At 40.9% G+C, this 20,360-nt stretch overlaps 2 protein-coding genes across 3 annotated transcripts; one reads left to right on the top strand and one right to left on the bottom strand.

Annotated features, from left to right (window-relative positions):
- The first annotated feature begins 87 nt into the window (after window positions 1–87).
- Window positions 88–2,566, top strand: LOC136438980 (TP53-regulated inhibitor of apoptosis 1-like). 2 transcript variants are annotated; one of them, XM_066434067.1, is made up of 2 exons: window positions 88–449; window positions 1,183–1,297. In XM_066434067.1, the coding sequence occupies exons 1-2, from the start codon at window positions 251–253 to the stop codon at window positions 1,248–1,250; spliced, it is 267 nt and encodes an 88-aa protein (XP_066290164.1). In that variant the 5' UTR covers window positions 88–250; the 3' UTR covers window positions 1,251–1,297. The 2 variants fall into 2 exon arrangements, with proteins under 2 accessions (XP_066290164.1, XP_066290156.1); XM_066434059.1 differs by having other exon boundaries at window positions 116–397; window positions 1,183–2,566.
- Window positions 2,567–3,163: 597 nt separating this feature from the next.
- Window positions 3,164–20,240, bottom strand: LOC136438856 (inversin-like). The gene is made up of 15 exons (XM_066433869.1): window positions 19,982–20,240; window positions 17,975–18,349; window positions 14,757–14,885; window positions 14,309–14,463; window positions 13,696–13,914; window positions 12,836–12,914; window positions 12,136–12,279; window positions 10,555–10,947; window positions 10,223–10,342; window positions 9,460–9,584; window positions 8,944–9,036; window positions 8,453–8,765; window positions 7,717–7,839; window positions 7,363–7,526; window positions 3,164–6,553 (listed from the first exon to the last, which is right to left on the bottom strand). Exons 1-15 carry the CDS (start codon window positions 19,998–20,000, stop codon window positions 6,419–6,421), a joined length of 2,586 nt encoding a protein of 861 aa, XP_066289966.1. The 5' UTR covers window positions 20,001–20,240; the 3' UTR covers window positions 3,164–6,418.
- Window positions 20,241–20,360: the final 120 nt, after the last annotated feature.

Raw genomic sequence — 20,360 nt, 5'->3', positions numbered from 1 at the left:
AAAACATCCACAGAGCGTAATAGAGTATTGAAAATGAAATGATTGGGTGACAAGTTACCGTTTCGTAAGAAATAAAGGACGTATTATTGTAGAACTACTTTGCCGTAGTGGAATTTTGGATAACGCTGCAGACGACACAGCTGTCCAAAGGCTTCACCGTCCAAAGCTGAAGTCTTGAAGTAAACAACGTTCCGACGAAAAACTCGACTTTCCTCGGCTTTTCTCTCTCTCGTTCGAGAAACCATTCGCCATGAACAGCGTGGGCTCCGAGTGTACTGACATGAAGAGGGACTACGACCAGTGCTTCAACAAATGGTTCTCCGAGAAGTTCCTGAAGGGCGACCGAGCGAACGAGGCCTGCACGCCGCTCTTCAAGAAGTACCAGTCTTGCGTCAAGGTATCTCTGACCGATTCCCCCGCCTTCCCGACCTCGGGGTCCCGGCGAAAAGGTACCGGCCTGCCAGCGTGTGTCACACTAACGCATGGGACTGAGCCATTCTGATTAAAAACAACAACATTGTTCCCAACATCATATAACGTTGCCCCATCCCCCATTTCCATGTTCTTTTTTTGGCGAAGCCTCAGGGGCGAGCCTAATAGGATATCATCATCATCAATGGGTTAGCATTTGTCCATGTTTGGCCTGGGCCATGGTAATGACCAATTGATTTTGCGAAAGATGCACGCTGGCATGGCTGTGACTTTTGACCAGTGGCAGAACTCTGAGTACAAGGTAAACCGAATACTACATGTAATATAACGTTTGGCAGAGGTTATTGAGAAGTGGTTCCTGTCATTGTGAAACAATTTTTAGGCACTATTGACAGGATATTCCATTTGTCACAAACCCCTAGTGATCCTGTCTACCCTGTGGATGATCCTTTAAAATGACACGAACCAAACAATAGCAATTAACTAGAATGTTAAAGAGATGGCTGTTAGAAAAAAAGTTGTACCTCCAACCTTTCACGATATTACTAAGTATTATTAGGCTTGCAAGTCAACCGCTTTAGATCTACACTCTTCAAGCCGTTGCATGGATGTTTTGATTAAATGTTTGCCGATTTAACGGTATTCCTGTGCTTCCTGTCAGTAAGACTTCTTTTGCACTATTGACAGGGTGTTTCTGTCATTAACAGCCGTGGTGTATCATTTATCCATGACCCCATTTCTCTTCACCAGAAAGCAATGAAGGTAAAGGAAATAAACATCGAGGATGTAGAAAGGACTATTCTGGGTACAAACAGTGAGCCACAGAAACCCCCCTCTGCAAAACCATCCAGTGAGGAGTCCACATCAACATCTGGATCTTCCTAACGATGGACCGTTCCTCAGACTTTCAACTACACAATGAGATTACTTATCTATGTAGATAGCTGATTGAGGAAAGACAATGTTTTAAGCAGTGTCTGGGATTGACTTCGTATTTGGTTAGGTGCAAATGTACTCCTCATAATAGACATATTACCGTATATTCATATACATTTGCGGTGGTTTTATTTCCAGGGAAGAGGAAAAAGGATGTTTTAGCAATGTTTCAATTTTGAAACAATACATTGGAGTTTGGAGATGCATATGATTTTGCTGTGGAGAGGTCGCCATGAAAATAAAACCACTGCAAAAGTTTCAACATTTACAATATGTTTGTTGAGAAGGGACTTGCAACTGTATGGATCAAGTGAAGATCACCTTGATCAACTTCTGCACAGACTCAATTTGTGGGTCAGTTGAAAACTTGAATCTTTTCAACACAAGCATGATGATTGTAAGGGAGGCAGCTTGATGTCTTGGTTACTGCTCCAAGCGAGGGTATGATCTTTGTTGGGACTGTGATTCAAGTTCAGAAGTTTCAACAGCTTTCACTAGTTTCAGGAAATAATGATTACAGTACCATCCAGTCTGTAAACCAACCCTGATTGGCATGTTGAACCATTCTAGGGCAGATTTGCATTTTATCAGGTTTTTCTGCTTCCCTCATTTTGGAGACTAATGTACTCACAAGGCAAAGCTATGGTCAACTAATATAAGATATGAATGATAATTCTGTCTTAAGTAAGACCAGCGCCTACATTAAAAAAAAAATTGTACTTTGATTGATTTAAAAAAAATCAGTATATTATCATGTACAATGAAGATACTGGAAAGAGAACACATGTTCTTCTCTGCATACAAGTAGTATCTTTAATACTTTATTGCCTTTTCTGACTTTGTATGTTCGGCAGTCAGTAGCAACTATTAAACCAAATGCTTTCATATAACGTGAAAAAAATTGTATCAACTTTAAATGACGTAACAGAACTGAAGAGCATTTATTGTGAAGTAGCAAGTTCTTCATACTTTGATTTCATGAACTTGTTTTTATGAGCATTAGCACACCTTGCAATATATACATTTGTATTGACCAAAGAATAGGATGGTATGGTCATTATGCATTAAGGGTTGCTTGCTACTGCTGGGTATCTCAATAAAACAGATGCAATTTTTTCTACTGATAAGTTACTTACATGTATGTCACTGTGACATAGCAATAAAGAGTATTGTTAAACTTTGTTTAACATGTGCCACATCTTCATAGCTTCTTTTTGAGTCTTAAACTTAAGTGATACAGGACTTACTGATGCAATATCTGTGAAGTTACGGTAACATAAAACAAGTTTGGGAACTTGATTTCGGTTTATCATATGATACTCCTTTGTTACTTCATTGATTTTATTATTCTATTATGTAAGGTTTGAAAGCTTGTAAAGGTACAAGGAAACTCTAATTGCCATGATCGTACATTCATGGGTTTTGCACCTAGCCTGGAGTCCAGCCTTATTAGCTTTCCGTTCGCTACCCAAGCTCCGCTCCTCGCTTCGGTAGCGAACGGAAAGCTAATAAGGCTGGACTCCAGGCTATTTTGCACCAGGGCTGCTTATATGAGCTGGTCCCAAGAAAAAAGTGCCGAAATTTCCCACGATCAAGTATGTCTGTTGTCTTTTTGGATGATAGGCAGTCTTGTATATATTGTTCTTTAAAATGATACTTCATTTGTAATGATTTCATTTTTGTGCAATGGGCACAATGGCTGACTTAGCGGGTGGGTTGCCCCAAGAAAATTTACGTTATTGTCATCAACTATATGTATTCATAGTTGAAGTAACAGACAGCAATGACAAAAACATTCTTTTAAGAAACCACAAATTTTACTCTCTTCAAATACATAAGCTTACTATTACAGACATAAATACCTAACTTGGACCAAGTAAACTTCATTGCAAGGAGAGATAATTTTGTTACATACTTACAACTAACATTATGGTAAAAGTACATGCAACTATGCATACAGTCAAGTGTCAGACAACGTACATACATTTTTGTAATTATAAAATCTGAGAAGAGTACATAATAATCATATCTACATGACAATGTGTTGTTCCTGCCTAGCAGTGTCAAACCAATTTGAGGGTTTTGTCAAGGCACTCGATTTGTGTCAACATTATGATTCTTTTCTCGATAAAAGCAGTGCTGAGGTCTGTGGATTGCACAGCTGCTACATGAAACATGAAAGGGTTGTAGCATCATAATTCCACCAGGTCACCCTTGTCCTTCATCCAGAAAATTTCTTAAAAGAGATCTCCAATTCAACATCCCCAGTATAATGCACTCCTGTTAGGCTCTACCAGCCTCCGCGGTTCGCTGGGAAAATAGTAGAAATTGGCCAAATAGAGTCAATTGTATGAAGGGAGTCGGCTACGGAGAGAGGGTCAAAAGTCCCCCGGCAAATGTTCTCCCTATAGCCGGCGCGGTTAGTCTGGTAGAGACTACACTCCAGTGTGGCTGCACTAGAGATCTCTGGGACACACTATCTTTAAAAGTGGAAAGATATACTGTAAGACTAGTCTGAGTACCAGCCTCCGTAGTGACCGCTGGCTCAAAAAATTTCGCTTGCTAAGGTTAGCAAGCGAATTTTTTTGAGCCAGCACACAGCGGTCACTACGGAGGCTACTCAGGCTACTGTAAGAATTTCGCAGTAGGGAGAAAATGTTTCTTTTTTAGGTCACAGTTGAAACAAGAGGGTAGGTGGGCAGAAGACAAAACATGTATTTTTGGAACGGTTTTAGGTTCGTAGTGAAGAGGTCACTGTGAAAACTCTGAACGTTAAACCACCACGAAAAATGTCAATTTTATGTAACCCAGCGGATAAATGTTAATAGAGGATAAATTGATAGATTTGTTGCACACACATTATCTACCTAATAAGAAAGTTCCACTGTTTTCCCTACTTGTAGTTACCTGAATCATAGATGATAGATCTCTTTATAAGGCCTTCTTTGTATACAATATCCTATGCAAATCTGCTACAGCCTCGATAGGAACTTATACCTAACCACATCTCACAGTCACAGATCAGTTCTCAATAGAATATGTACAGGTTTAAAACACAGAAATACAACTGTTACACATTCATCTAACTGTGACAGCCATAGAACCACCTATATACAAAATTTAGATCAGGTTTTCACATCAAAGATAGGGCTACGTGGATGTTTGGGGATTGGGCCAAGTTTTTGGAAGGCTAGGCCAATTTTTAAAAGTGGCTTTCATTTTGAAGACAGTTTGGTTAGTTTTTGCAAGGAGGTTTAAACTTCAAAAGTTCCTATCAAACTGTGTAATAGCATTTGTTTTTACAATATCTCCCTGCAATTCATTTACCTACAATAGGGTGAAGAGATGCTGCTATAGTAAGAATTAGTTCAGTGCTTAGATGAGTGGCCCCCTATGGCCTTGCACTGAGCAAGTTCGTTAAAAAAAAAAAAGTAATCTATTAAGAGTCTGTTCTGTCTGTCTCCTGCACTCCATACAAAGTTGCCACATTTACACTATTCTTACATACAAAAACTATACATAAGACACTAAGACAAATGCATGTCTATATTACTAACTACTATACATGTAGTACATGTAGTACACCTTCCTTAGCTTCACAATATATTCTATATCTTTACAAGACATAATCTACGTATACTCACATCAGTCTATATAACTAGACTGAAATCTTAAAATTTTATCTAAATTTGTGCCCATAGGATTTGTAAGAAACTACAATGTGATATTATGTACATGATGTACAGCATAGATACTACATTACAGAAGAGAAAACAGCAAAGTATAACTTTCTGGGATCATATCTACAATGCAAGTTACAACTATATGAAGGCTGACAGCTTAGTCAAGATATCTACATGTACATTTTACACAGTTTAGCAGTCAGTGGAAAGAGCTGTCCAGTCTGGATGACAGAAAGCTAACTGCATAGCCTCTGGTATGCATAGCCAATGCCTGATACATGCATAGAAAATGCATCATGTAGATAGTCAATGCTTGGTGAATACATAGTCCATGAACACGGGTGCCTTAAGAAAGTATTCATACAAATTTTAAGGAATTGAAGTTTGTATTTTTAAGAATACATGCAAACTATTACTGAGAAAATTTTTGTAAGGAATACGATCCTTATCAATTTGTTGGACCATGTGACATGACTGGCAAATTCAAGATGGCGGACTCTGGACTTCCATTTTGTCCTTACAATATCTTGGCTGTAAAGAGCCTATCCCAACTTGATAATGGTTAGACTGTACATCCAATTTAGGTCAAAGTGATATCACAGTGAAATTGTCATCTGTGGAATGGGGGCCTAAGGCAGCTAAAACATTTCAGTACATCTGGAGCAGTAGGTTTTGATGTCAAAATAACCTTCAAGCATCACACAAATGTGTACCACAGTTCTTATCCAAATAACTTTTGATGTGTCACAAATACACATATTGCAATTTGAAAGCTTTCCACACTGGCTTGTTCTGAAAGGTGGTCCCTGCATGTATAGTTCAAGCGCTATTGGAATGTATTTTGTAATTCTAACAACCACCAGTTTATCTGATACAATTTTTCATACAAAGTATAGACAAGGAGGTTGGTATAGAGCTATAAGGTGAATTTTTTAATGATTCAATCATAGAGCTAGAGAAAGACAAGACAATGGCCTGCATGGTCAACTATTGTATCTAATTTGCTGATATTGGGTAGCTTGCAGTATTGTATTGTAGGGAAGAATTTTGAGAGATTATCCTACAATAACTATTAGGAACATTGTACAACCTGTCAAAGCTATGGCATACAGACCTTCACAAGGTTGCACCCCAGCTTTAATAAGTATATGAGCTCTTTGTAGTTGAGCAGGGCACTTGAGTGATGGGTTTTAATGACTTGCACTCAGCAGTCATCATCATTTTACAAAAAACTCATCAAGATTTAATTGATTAACTAGACTTGGCTAACTAACTATGTGACTAATCTGTCCAAAATCTAGTTGTAAATTCCACAGATTGGTATGATTTGAGAATGTACATGTGCTATGTCATAATTTTCTTTTTCGTCAGTAAGCGACGGGTCTGTTGAGCCTTCCCCCCAGCCTAGGGGGTGCAGAGGGTGTGGAGGTTAGCCCCTTCCGTAGGGGGGTCTTTGGTCTCTGCAGGGAGGGGATCCCAGTCTTCCCCTCGTGCTGAATGTCCTGGGGTGGGGAAATAGAAGTCAGGTTTAGTGCAGTGTGATAAAATCAAACAGGGCTGTCTCCTGCTTTAAATTTTTTTCCATCCCACTCATTGTTCCGTAGGCCATGTTGTCAATTTTCGTTGTTAAATTCATCATTTCAAGCTTATGAAGATACATTTTTGTCAATTTCATGCCATGAGGTTCAAATCTTTCAGACGACGGAAATTGGGACAACATTTTTGTCCGTCCCAACAAGCACATTTTGGGATGGATGGGTCCTTGAGACAGCCCTGGAATTTTTATAAATCTAAAGTTCTGATCCAGAACTGCAACTCACAAACAACGACACAAGACTTTCAGAATTCTAGGCTGCTTTAAATTCTTGAACCTTTCTCAAGATAATGACTCGCTATTTCTTGAGATTTCTGGAAGCCTGTACCATCACTGAAACATAGATAGGGGATTGCACACGAGGGACATTTGACCCACTTCTAAAATCACTTCTTTGTAATTGATGAAACTCACTATATGAAGCGAGCCATTTCCAATAGTGGCAGAAAATTTTACTGGAATTAATTTCGGAATTTAACGTTTTCATTCACAATGTTTACCAACGCAGTTGAGCTCTCATCCGTGAATGTGAACCAGTCAGAACTACCCTGACGAAGGTGGCAGATGCTCACCAAAACGTTGGTTTAAAAAATCACTTGGTTGTGTACAAAGCTTAATTGTCTTTTTATATAGCTGAGCTCTCATGCTACTTTGAACCTACCGGAGGTAGTATTGCTGTTTTTATATAGTTGAGCTCTCATGCTACTTTGAACCTACCGGAGGTAGTATTGCTGCTTGCTTCCTGCCTGCAGGCCCGTGCCTGTTACCATGGTAACCAGGCTGTGGTACTCCCAGGTGTACGCCATCCTCATCTCCATCCTCCTTGGGACCATCTCTGGGAGAATGGTGCTCATCCCTGTGCATCCTTTCTCCAAATGTTCCTAAAGCAGAGAGAAAGGTAAAACTAGAGGTTCCCTAGTAAAGTGCACAAATAAAGCGTGAAAAAAAAAAAACTTAAAAGGAAAGAGATGCCTAGTAAATAAATCTGTCTGGATATGCAGCTTGTACTGTCCAGAGGTTCTTTTAGACGATTAGTATAACATATGACCGTGCCAGGGTGTGCTGCTGTACCTTTGCTGTGTTTTGGTGGGGGAGGGCTGCTGCCAAATGCCGCCCGAGGGGAGGGGGGAGGAACAGGGGCGCTGGGCCGCTCGATCTCCCATGCCGGCATGTCATGGTCCTCTGGTCCTCTTCCTGTGGAAAGGAAACACAATATACTATTTTGGGAAGATTGGCCAGGGTTAGTTATTGTGATTACTGTAGTCTACTGTCAAAAAAGCTTATCAAGGAATTCTCGTACCACATCGAACATGATTTTGCTTTTCTTGTTTAGAATCAGAATAAAAGTTTTCAGTAATCTAAAACTTGACTGTACATCATTTTCCATTTCTAAGACAAATATCATCCTCAAATTCTCAATCACTGGTTTTTGTAAATAGGAAATACATATAATATATGAACTTAAGATATGTCTAAACGTAAAACATTCCTCCTATAACTGTAAAACTTTCGTTAGTTACTACATAGCAGGGCTATCTCTAGTATCCGATCCGTCCCGACAGTTGCTGACGTCACAGTTCTGCTTAGGTCAAGTGACATATTAAGCTTTAGGTCAAATGAACTTGAGAAGGACCAGATGACTGGTGAAAAGCTTGTTGGTAAAGCACTTTACTTTAAATGTATAAGAAAATCTATTACTATGTCAATTACCTTGTTGAAAAGCGGCCATGTGGCCAAACAAGTATTTCGAAGAAAACTAAAGGCTTTGACTTGACAGATTAACCACGAATCTTTAAAACCTCCCCACCTTCTCCCATAGTGTGACTGGCTGGTCTGTTGGGCCTGAGAGGTGCAGGGACAGACTCCTTCTCAGCCTTGCTGCCTTTCTTCTTCTTCTTCTTCTGTTTCTCCACGGGCTGGAGGGGTCCCAGGGGTCCCAGGGGGGCCAGCTGGGCGGGAGGGGGGCCCCGTCTCTGCTGGGGCTCAGGGGGCTGCAGATGGTGGGCTGGGGAAGTGGGAGGGGGGTGTGGGGCAGCCAGGGGGCCCGTGGGGACCTGGAGAGGGGGGTACTCCTGGGGGTACATCTCCTGAGGTGGGTAGCCATCATAGTATTGCATCATCTGAAAAAGAAGCAATACAAATTCAACCATTCTTTCTATCTTTTTATCTTTATATCTTTTGTGGGAACTTAAAGCACCTCCGATATTTCATTAAAAAGACAAGACTGACTGAAATGTGCAGTCACGGTGCCCTCTGAACTCCTCCACAGCACCAATGTGATGCTCTACCAGTACACACCTGTTGATTGTTCTGTGTGGGAGGCTGGCCCCGTGCCGGAGGGTGAGGTACGTGGTTCGCATGTTGCTGCTGCATACCAGGTCCACGGGGAGACTGGAAATAAACAACAGTAATGCCAAATACAAATATGCTCTTTCCTGCTTAACCTTAAATCTGCTAAGGTAGCCTTTTGGCACCAAATTGGTTTCGCAGCAGTTAGAAGATTAAAACTGAGACCTCCTAACAGCTACGTATTGCTTAACCCTTGTCCTGCTGCTGTCTTTTTTACGAAATCTATTTCATTAATTTGATTTCTAAATCAGGTCATTGGCCCTTGACTTTTTCTGCGCTGCTGTGGCATAATTACTTCCGCATTCGGTGCGTTTTGGTGCTCTGTGACGCATTCAGTTGTAAAATACCCCCAACCTGTACATATACGGGACCGACATACGGGTTCTGTAATGTCATTGTGCAACCCACATATATATGGGTCCAGCAGGACAGGGGTTTTAAGTTCCTGATTAAAGAGGTGCTTACTTGCACAGCCCTGCCCTGCCCTTCCTCTGTGTCTGGCCCCTCGCCATCGATGTCCGACACACTCATCCCCACACTCAGACTCTGGTCACTGTTCACATCACTGTTACTTCTCGACCTATCAGCAACTGAAGGGCAAATCAAACAAAACTGTGAGTAAAATATGGTAAATGTAAGGTAGTCCCAGGGACAGTCGGTTGGTTTCATCAATTATTCCCTCAATAAAGGGTACCGGTAGTCAAAAATGTTCAACTTTGATTCATGTTACTTTAGATCAATGGATTGACTTGAAATTTAGGATGTATAAATGGGACACCACCCTATCCCACTATGTCCACTGAGTCTCTGATTGGTCATGATCTCTACCAGACTGAGTGGAATTAGTGTTTCACTTTATCTTCACCATAACAAAATTTCACAGTGTAAGAAAAATGGACATTTTCACAGTGACTGAACTTTAACTGCATGGTGTTGCAAAGTGATTTACAGAATGGATGTGTGAAGGAATCATAAATAATTACAACAGGTTTTTCACGGTGATGATAAGTTCACGGTACGGAGGATTGTGAAAGCAGTGAACATATCAAAGTAACAGTGAAAGAAACAAGAATTGCAGTATATACTAAATTATCCAATGAGACAGAAAGAAAGACATCCTTGAAACCGACACATGACTTTCTATTTAACATTTAGTAATAAGCTAAAAGGTACAGCATCTAGCATATCAACCTGTTTTGGACGGGCATTACTGAAGAAGCTGGCATACCTTTGTTGTTTTGACCGACATCCATTCTGTCCATAGATTGCACCAGCTCCCCCTGCCCACTCAGCTGGGACTGCAGCAGCTCTCCCTGTCTGCTGTCCTGATCATCCTCTTCCATTGGTTCTGAAAAAAAAAACAGTTAACATTTCATCACACAAGATTCTATAGAAAGTAGTAGCATCAATTATTTGATTATAAATAAAAGCCAATTCAAACATGGAAATCACTGCAAACAGGGAAGCTACAACCACTCAAGAAACTTACATAAATTCTATAGCTCACTTCAAAATCTTGTAACTTTCTTGAGTGGTTGTAGCTTAGAGATGATATCGTACCTATTGCACTGTGGTTTTGCTGTTTGTGTGGCTCCGACCCATTCTTCTGTTTCTTGGATGCCCTGCTGGGAGGCGTGGGAGGGGGGTGCGGTGGGTGTGCCTGAGACTGGGGGGTGTTCCTGCTGTGTTGTGAGGGGGGTTGGTGTTGAGAGGCAGGTATGTGTTGTGAGGGGGGTATGTGTTGTGAGGGGGGTAGATGTTGTGAGGGGGGTAGGTGTTGTGAGGGGGGTAGATGTTGGGAGGGGGGTAGGTGTTGGGAGGGGGATAGATGACCAGACTCCTGCAGTTGTTGTCTCTGGTGGGCCTCCAGGACCAGCATGCAGTAGTGCAGTTGGCGGTTCTCAGCGTAGTCCCAGGCGGTGGCGCCGTGACAGTCGGTGGCGTGGAGGTCGGCTGGAAAACAGGGTTGGAATACTTTTTTTTAACAACATGCACATTGGGCAACCTAGATAAAACTTAAACTTCTCCCTAACATAATTTGGTGCCAAGAGACTACCTTTAAGTTTTAGGATAAAGGATAAAGAAGGTATTCTTTGGACCCCGTTCACACTCATTTTTTCAATCGCGATTGAAGTATAATCGCGTTTTCAGTGTGAATGCTCCCGATCGCGATTGGAACGATCCAAAACGATCCAATCGCGATTGGATTGTATCTACCTCCGGAGGTAGTTTGGGGAGGATTAATCGTGATCGGATCCAATCCAATCCTATCAAATTTTGAGTGTGAACGCAACTACGATTCATTCCATCGCGATCGGCGTGTATTTCGGCTTGTTCCGGGGGTGGGAATCACCAATCGTCGCTTTGTTCACGCTCCCAGATTGTCCTGTCTACAGCTCTTGCCGTGTTCATTACCTGTATTACAGCTAGGCTAATATACAAAAGCCTTCGTCGTTCACGCCTTCTCGCGATCATAGCCCGCCGATTGCCTTCCCTTCCACGGCTACAGAACATTCTCCAAAAGTTGGCGAACTCCCGCCATTTTGTAGCAAGCGACGCTGACCGCTGACCTCAACCTATGACCTCAAATAATAAGCGTGCCTCAATCGTGCTTCAATCGCGATCGGATCACGGCGTACTTTAATCAACTTGGCGAAAAGCAGTGTGAACGCAAAAGTTTCTTTGCGTTCAATCGCGATCAGATCGACCAATCGCGATTATACTTCAATCGCGATTGAAAAAAATGAGTGTGAACGGGGTCTTGAGGTTCCTAATTCAAGTCATCTAACATTCAAATTCCAAACAACATCATTTCACCTCCTAATAGGATACCATATGTTTGTTCCGTCAGCGTAAATTTGTTGCTGTGCGTTGGCTGCAGTTCACATGACCTGTGCTTAGCATCACATAAAAGAGGGCGTCAAAAGGGAACGAGTCAGCAACTTTTAGTTCATTTTTACATATTTTGTAGATTGTACCCCGAACGTTCAAACATGCTTAATTTTTGCACCTTTCTTGTGCACTCCAGTATAAATTTTGAAGCATCAATGCTTCTCACTTTATACTGAAGTGTGTCCTGCTACTTGTCCTGCTACTTTCCATTCCAGGAAAGCATCACGTGACAAAAAAGAAAACACACACCTCCATTTTCCAGGAAGAAGTTGACGAGCTCCCCGTGCCCACAAATGGTGGCGAGATGTAAACATGTTCTCTTCTCGTCATCTCTGTCGTCCAGGCAGTCCTGCCCCAACTCCGATATCATCAACTTACACGCTGGCAAGGCACCTACAGGGGTCAGAGGTCATGGTCAAGGTCTAACATTGTCAAGGAGCTTGGTCCATGCTTTGGATAATATCTACTGAAGATCAAACTTTATATCCCAACTCAGACAACATCAACTTACATGCCGGCAAGGCACCTACAGGGGTCAGAGGTCATCGTCAAGGTCTAATGTTGTCCAGGAAAACAGTTACTGCTATCAACTGACTAAATTCTTCTTAAAGCCCCTGTCACACCGACAAGTTTCTGCCATAATTGATTGCCAGAAGGTCGCTGAAATGAAGAAAAAAATCGGCAGTGACTCCACATCACTTTTTCAGCTTAAAATCTACCCCATGATATAGGACAGGGATCAAGGACTTGAAAACATCAGCCAATCTCTAAAATTGCACAGTGATCGAGAGAACACCGGGTGTATTACTGAAAAATATATCCTATAGGGCTTGGAGATTCTTTGGTGACAATCTAATAGATAGCCCCAAGATCTAAACTTAAGCAAAAGAAAACAATTTGAAAGATTATGCCAAAACTTGAAAGTTAAAACAGAACAAAAGAAACTTACCCTGTTCAGCTGCCACGAGGAAGGCAGATTTGCCCTCGTTGTCCATTATAGCTGCCATGTTGTGGTTCTTCAGTAAGGTCTGTAGACATGTAGACATCATTAAAATTTTGATGCAAATAATGACTTGCATTTAATAAAATTAGGAATTGTACACTTTACTTATACCATGTAGTAAAGAAATTTGCAAGCTTGTAGTCTTAAAACAATAGCAAGGTAGTATCTTATTCAAAGTGTATAAGAATAGTTATTGTTGCCTTGTGGTTTGGGCAGTTGGCTGACATGCATAATCTAAAACTTCTGGGTTTGATTTTGAATCCCAGTGTTTTGCCCTTGGGAAAGGCACTTTTTACACAAATTTCCTTACTCTACTCAGGAAAAATGAGTGCGTAGGCTTAGCTCATCTAACTGGACCTGTGGCATGTGGCAACCGTGCTGTGACCAAGCGATTTGACAACGCGCTCAACGACTGTCATTGATAAAATACAAATGTTTTTACGCTTAATTTGTGTTTTTGTTGTCATTTTACTTACTGTAAATGTATTTAAGTTCGCATGGTTTTTATTTCGCGGTAGGGAGAAAATTGAGTGTTCCCGGGGGTTTTAAGTTCGTGTTCGAAACGATAGTAGCACTACAGTCATAGGTGAGCAAAAAGTTTCGCGGTGGTTTTAAGTTCGCGCTGAAAGTTCACCACAAAAACCGCAAACATAAAACCACAGCGAACATTTCTGCATTGACAGTATACTTGCATGATAGTCCTATCATTAAGTCAAGGGTAACACAAATCCAATTTAGGATGCAGCGAGGCCACCAACATGTCACAGGTCTAGTGAGATCTAAGTGTCTTTAGGAACGTCCCCCACCTGTAGAACTTGCAGTGGTTCAGTCTTCCTGACCGACCAGTGGGTCCACGTCCGCCCCGCCATGTCCCGTTCTATCCCATCATCCTCCTCCGTGTCAAAGGTCGGGGCGGACTGGATCATGTCCAGGTGGTCGATCATGTCGGCGCGACACGCCCACATACAGGGGCTCATGCCGTCCCGATCACGCACCGCGGGGTTCACTTTCCCCTCTATCAGCAGCTACAGGACATGGGACCAAGTAGGGTGTTTAATCCAAGGTAAACAGTTAGTGGATAGATAAGACATGGAGACCAAGGGAAAGACGTTTTGCTTCCCAGCTTTGACAGTAGAAATGATCGTACAAATATACATCTGAACTCAAACAAAGACAGAGGTCTATAAGACGACGACACTTAAGTAGCATAACGTACCGGTAAAACATTTAGACACACTGTGCCTGTTGTCATTCTACACACTGGGACAACATGAAAATTGATTGACATGCAAAGCTACCAGGTTACTGTTAATCCATAGAGATAATTGGGGAAGTCCAGGTCTGGTCCACCCAAATTTTGGACAACTTAAAAGCCTGACAGTAAATCACTATCGTTTGTTTGTTTGTTTGTTTATTTACCTGCAGACACCTGGTGTCGCCCCCTGCCGCCGCCCAGTGAACTGCAGCCCGTCCCTGGATGTCCTGCAGGTCAGAGTTGGCCCCCTGCTGAAGCAGCTGCTCTACTGCAGGGGCGTTGCCTATGTTTGCTGCCATGGCAACGGCTGTCATGCCATCTGGAAGTGTGAATGTCCACATTTAAGTTAGGCCGCAGTAAGTAAAGTTAATTGTCTTCATTCTCCATTGTAAGGTTATTGTCAAAACTTCCATCTCTGACATAGGATTTACCTATCAAAAAATCATTTCCAAGTGTTTTAGCTTGTTCAGGTACAGGTTCAGATACACTTGATGTTCGGTTCCAGACCTGCACCTAATCAACAATTTTGGTGGTACAGCAACAGGGCACACAGCCCTAGCGCACAGCTCTAGTTATGGATACGCCAAACAGTGATTGTATAGCTGCCATTACCATGTGCCTGTATGTCCAGGTCAGCTTTATTCTCCAACAGCAGGCTGAGGCAGTCAGGCTGGTCGTGACACACGGCGTACATCAGAGGCGTCCTGCCTAGACTGTCTGTCTGACGAACGCATTTCTTATCTGTGGGGAAAAAATCAGACAGTTTGTCAACAAAAATTACATATCACATGATAGTAACTAACATTATAAGGATACACATGATTATCTGAGTCCTGACTAGGGGTGGATATCAGTTCGCTGGACCTGATTCGGACTATTATAACATCCAAGAACCGAGTCCAAAAAAACCTGAAAGCCCAAAACCTGAGTAAAAAAAAAAACGAACAAAGTACAAATATATTTTTCTATTTTGTTTGATAAAAAGTGTTTTGAGTCTTCCCTCTGACAAAAAAGGCATTTAAAATAAGTGCAACATTCAAATATCAAACACTGGTTTATCTTGAAAGTTTTCTCACCAAGAAACTTTTATAGTCGTGCGTGTCAGTATTAATTCTCTGTGCTTAATATTGGTCTAATAAAACAAAACATCAACTGGACAGGATCAGGTCCAGGTTCAGGTCTGGACCTGAACCTAAATCTATGGACCTAACCTTGGACTTTGACCTTATTAAGCCGAACCGGTATCCACCCCTAGTCCTGACTATAAATTTCAGTACAAAGAAAGAATGAAAGTCCTCAGGTAGTTGCAATGTTGGGCTTTCTGATACTCTGAGTTGTAGTCTAACATGTGTCATTCTATCATTGTACCACTGTTTACATGTATGCTAGAATTTTCAACGGTACCAGTACTGTAACAGTCAGTTGCAGTACTAAATCTACCACTTCAGAACAGAAAAATTCTTTGGACTTCTACTACGTCTAGTAGTAAATTGCTTCTTTATCAGACTCGTGTTTTACGGACAAATAATGACCGCTCTGGAGATTAAAGGACTTTTTTTCAAGGTAAGAGATAAAATGTTGTCTCTATAAAACAAAGGACGGTCAGTAAACAGGTAATGTGCATTTAGCTTATCAAATAGTCAAATAACAATTTTCCATTAATGGACCGTTCCAAGAACTGTCCCCTTTAAGGTTGTTGCCTCAGATAATACAGGATGCGTGCCAAGCAGCTAGAGTATAAAGACAGGATGTTAAATAATAGATGGACTATTTCTCCTTACACAGGCCTGGCAACAGTAATCCCTCAAGTAAAGCTGTCAAAACAACTCAGCCTTTCATATACGTCATGTCAATCTGCTCATGTCATCAACTTAGTCTCTCGGAAAATCCAACCTTTATGATAAAACTGTGGTTTTTTTATCAATTACATATTATTTGAAAGGATTGACAAAACATTTTCTTGACAAATATACTATACAAAAAAACTGCAAAATATATAAATTCAGTGTGTGTTAAACTTTTATGGAAGGAAAATTAGTATTTTCAGACTTTGAATCTTATTCTGGACTAAAACTGTTTGCACAAAAAAGTGTATTTTTTTGGCTTTTGTCCTTTCTTTTTTCATTTACAAGCTTGTGACATCCAGAAGCTACTAAATTATAGCAACCAGCAAATATCTATGTTCAACTTAAGTTATTAAAGTGAGAAAATTACAGCCTATTACTACCAAATTATCCTCTGACATCTAGCTATAGATCTATACTTTATGATATACAGTCTAGTAAAACTCTTATCTTAAAAGTTCCTTTGCAAAACTACCAAGAACTAATGAGTTATAATGAGTTATAAAGGTAACCTTTGGTATTAATATCAACTTTCCCACCCATTAGACAAGACTGATGACACAGACAGCTGACAAACAACACAGCCAAGGTTAAGACTTTGACCCCGTTGCCTGGCAACCAGGACTGTTTATGTCCCAGGCGGGCGTGTTGCCAGAGAGAATGTTTGGATGTGTGTGTTATTAGCCCACGCCCTGGAACCTAAAGAACTTGCCGCCACAAACACAAAAGGACTGTTTGGTCTAACAACCGCGTTTAGTGAGGGTTCAACGGACCGTTAAGAAACCTTCAAAAGCGCTTTAACTTAAGCTCCCATACATCTGTGAAGTTGTTTTTACAAAACTTGTGGCACTCTTACTCTTAGGTCTAATCAACTTGTGCCCAAAAATTATCCGAGTTTTTGACTTATAATTGTCGTCCTGAGTTGAAAATATTTCTCAAAGTGCATTCAGAGACGAATGTCACAATGCTGTCTTTTTAAGCTTTGAATCTTTTTCTGTTCCAGTCATTGTTTGGGGGCCCCCTGTTGTCGATTTTCATTGTTCAACCTGTCATTTTAAGCTGCCGAAAATACATTTCCCTCAAGAATGTTTTCCATTTCAAGAAGCAAATTTCCGTCCCAGGACGGAGGGAGTCTGAGGGACGGGTCCTGGAGAGAGCCCTGCCGCATGTTGGCAACCCTACAATGTTCTGAGAAAACAAACTACCTACTTACGTCGTAGGGTTACCAATAAGTGCCTGTTAGGGTGCATGATTTTTAGTACCTTTAAGTGGAGATCAAACAAAGTTGTTTGTTTTACATCTAACATTTCTATAGCTTGGGAGTGTAATATGTGAACCTCAATGTCAAGGGCAGGCCAAAACATTGACTTATGATGACCATAAAGTTCACATTAGAGTCAGGAGTATATGAAGGGATATTCATCCCAAATTGCGTTTCATTTCAACAGGCCTCAAAATATACCTAGTCTTGAAATTATTTAAGTCTGTGACACATAATTTCATCTGATATTCTGACATTTTTAGATATTCATATATTGCGTGCAGATTTCAGTAAACCAAATTTTGCTTACAGGGCTCTAAGTCAAAATATCAAGGTGGTTAGGGTTGTTGACTAAGAATCTGAAGGTTCTTGGTTTGAATTCCCAGCAGATACCAATGTTGTGCCCTTGGGGAAGGCATTTTACATAAACTTGTTCACTCAATTCAGGTGAAAATGCATACCTTTCGCTTCCTCAAGGACGGGACGTAAAGTCGGAGGTCCCATATGTTTGAGGAGAGCCTCACATGTTTAAGAACCCACCACACTTATTGAAAAGACCTTACAGTCTTATGGCCACAACTGTTTACGGGCTGTCCCTCGTCATTACAGACCCTTATAGTTATAATTCAACCTAACTAATTGTAAGATCCTTTGATTCAGCCCCTGGAATTATAATCAAATAATCATGATAACAACAAAACAATATAAATATCTTAGATTCTCACCTTTCTCTATAAGTTGTGCAACAAGTTCCTTGTCCCCTTCCTTTACGGCTTGCAGAACCAACGGCATCCCCGAATCCTTTCTCCCGTCTATGGGCAAGCTGCCGTTCAGAGGCACGCTGTGTTCTATATTCTGCCACCTCCAACTGAAATGGTCCAGAAAGTCGTGGGTTGGGATGGCGGGACTGACGCCTCCGTGCGGCATGGACGCAGCGAGGTTCACCTTGCCGCCATCTTTCCTGCGTAGGCGTAGAAGGCGGTAGTACCGCTGCATGTGCACGAGAACGAGGTTCAGGCTGTCGCGAACCTCGGCACATTCCGTGTCCTCACTAATCTTCAGCAGGAGCTCTTGTATGAAGGACACAGCCTTCTGAAAATCTGAAATTAAAACATTTAAGAAACAATATCTGTAAATGCCTTTACGTTTGTGGAGATTCAATTTCCCAGAAGGGAGAAAGTGAAGTATTTACAGTAGTTTCAATTTCGCGGTTTAAACATGAGGTACTACTAAAGTAGGTGGGCAGAAGATAGAACAAGCATTTTCACGGTGGTTTACTTTTCAGTTTGCAGTGAAGAGGTCACCACAAAAACTGTGATCATAAAACCACTGCAAAAATGTCATTATTTACAGTATCAGCATATTCTTTATCATTGGTTCAGCAGATCTAGATACGTAGCTTTGTGAATATGTTTTTGATGATTATTAGTGGCCACTGTAGATAGTATGCGTACTTATAACTTAAACGTTCACTTCAGTCAGTTCTTCAAGTTCTAATTTGTTTTTTTTATTTTCTTATTTTTCAAAGCAGTTCATCTAAATTGTCCTGTTTGTAGATGTTTAAAAAAAAATGCTGTGTCCATTGTAGAACAAAACAGTTCTCAAATTTCAAGTTCCTGTATGCATGTATGTCTTCAGTTCCTTCCATTTTCAGTGACACTCTATCTGCAAGGGCAAGGACCCTTAAGACCCTTAAAACACACCTGGCCCTTCAAAATTCTCAGCTTCTTCCCTGGACCTTTGCTAAATCTAAAGAGCAATGGCTGCTTCAAATTCTAGGTCAGTGCATCTTGTCTTAAGTAGGCTTAGACACTTTAAGAAGTAGTTTTACACAGAAGAACACAGTATCTACTTCTTCTAATTGGAAATGTATGAAGCCCTCTTATGTAACACTCAAGTGTTTGTGAAAATCCTGATGCTGAAATGAAGATCGCAAATCACCTAATCTCTGACACAATTATAGATGCTGTACATAGCAAACAATGGGGATTTTTACCTCTTAACTAATTTACCACCAATAAAAACAATTTGAATAAATAGAGATTTGTTTAGGCAATGAATAATTCACACCTGTCACACCTAATTAAGGATTTTACAAAGAATATGTCATTAACTCCTGCAAAAACTAATTAAACCTTAGATTCAAACGTACTGGTCTTTGTAGCAGGAGTGTTTTCTCTATTTTGACACGCCATTGTCTTGTATAGGACGGGCAACAGCAGAAAGCTATGCTTAGAAAAACAAATGTTGACCTAAATAAATATAAAGACGACAAAATGAAAATATGGTGTTTAGGTTGTCCCCCGAGATCATCCGTACTTCTGGTTTAGCGAGTTTTCTTGCTAAATAGAGTCAAACCTTTGATCCCAGGAATTATGCTTCTCGATCAGACAGTCGATATAAATCTAAGACTTCTTTTCTGACTACACAACATGCAACACCTTTCTGTCAAATCTAAGGGATCCGAAATAATACTCTTCAGACGACTTCTTCCAGGAACCCTTAGAATATTTTTTACGTCTTGCTACGTCTTACGTGTAAGTCCTCATTCAGGAGGAAAAACGTCACACTAATGTCTGTGTGTTAAACCTTACAGACAGTTTTAAACCTTAACGATCAAGTTTTAAGCGAAGTAAACAGATACAAATTTATTTCCGTAAACATCGGATCGTTACGGCAGGACGCCCACCACCAAAACATGGCGGGCACTCCGAATCACCCGCGTTTCTTACCTTTTTTCTTCAGTGTCATCTCCTTCAGTGCGTCGATTCGGTCGCCTCTTGGTTCGGAAGAATGTTATGGACGCGACTGAGTCGTCTGCATTCTTGAAAAATTGAGAAAAAGGCGAGTAAAACGGTTCCTAAGTTGTTGATTTCTGCCCGATGTCATGTCTGTGTACGGAACCATGCCCCGTCATGCACAGCGCGGGCCGTCGGCAGGTGAGATACCGCATCAAAACGCAACGAAGACTTAACACAAACTTTCGCTTTTCTCTTGTTTATAATAAATTTTTGCAATTACAAGGGCATACACAGCTACACAAAATATTACTTATATAAAGTACAATTAATTCTATGGCTGTACAATGGCTTTATTACTTAAATTTACTTT

The sequence above is a fragment of the Branchiostoma lanceolatum genome, chromosome 1 (genome assembly GCF_035083965.1).
Source record: "Branchiostoma lanceolatum isolate klBraLanc5 chromosome 1, klBraLanc5.hap2, whole genome shotgun sequence".
Lineage (NCBI taxonomy): Eukaryota > Metazoa > Chordata > Leptocardii > Amphioxiformes > Branchiostomatidae > Branchiostoma > Branchiostoma lanceolatum.
Note: the sequence above shows the minus strand (reverse complement) of the source record. Positions and strands in the feature narration are given on the sequence as shown.

Excerpts from the sequence above, each read along its gene's own strand:
- LOC136438980 (XM_066434059.1), top strand. The coding sequence starts at position 251 with ATGAACAGCGTGGGCTCCGAGTGTACTGACATGAAGAGGGACTACGAC. Across the intron at positions 398-1,182 it reads AGTACCAGTCTTGCGTCAAG|AAAGCAATGAAGGTAAAGGA; the intron begins GTATCTCTGACC and ends TCTCTTCACCAG.
- LOC136438856 (XM_066433869.1), bottom strand. Across the intron at positions 12,915-13,695 it reads AACCACTGCAAGTTCTACAG|ACCTTACTGAAGAACCACAA; the intron begins GTGGGGGACGTT and ends ACATGTCTACAG. Across the intron at positions 9,037-9,459 it reads GGCAGGGCAGGGCTGTGCAA|TCTCCCCGTGGACCTGGTAT; the intron begins GTAAGCACCTCT and ends GTTTATTTCCAG.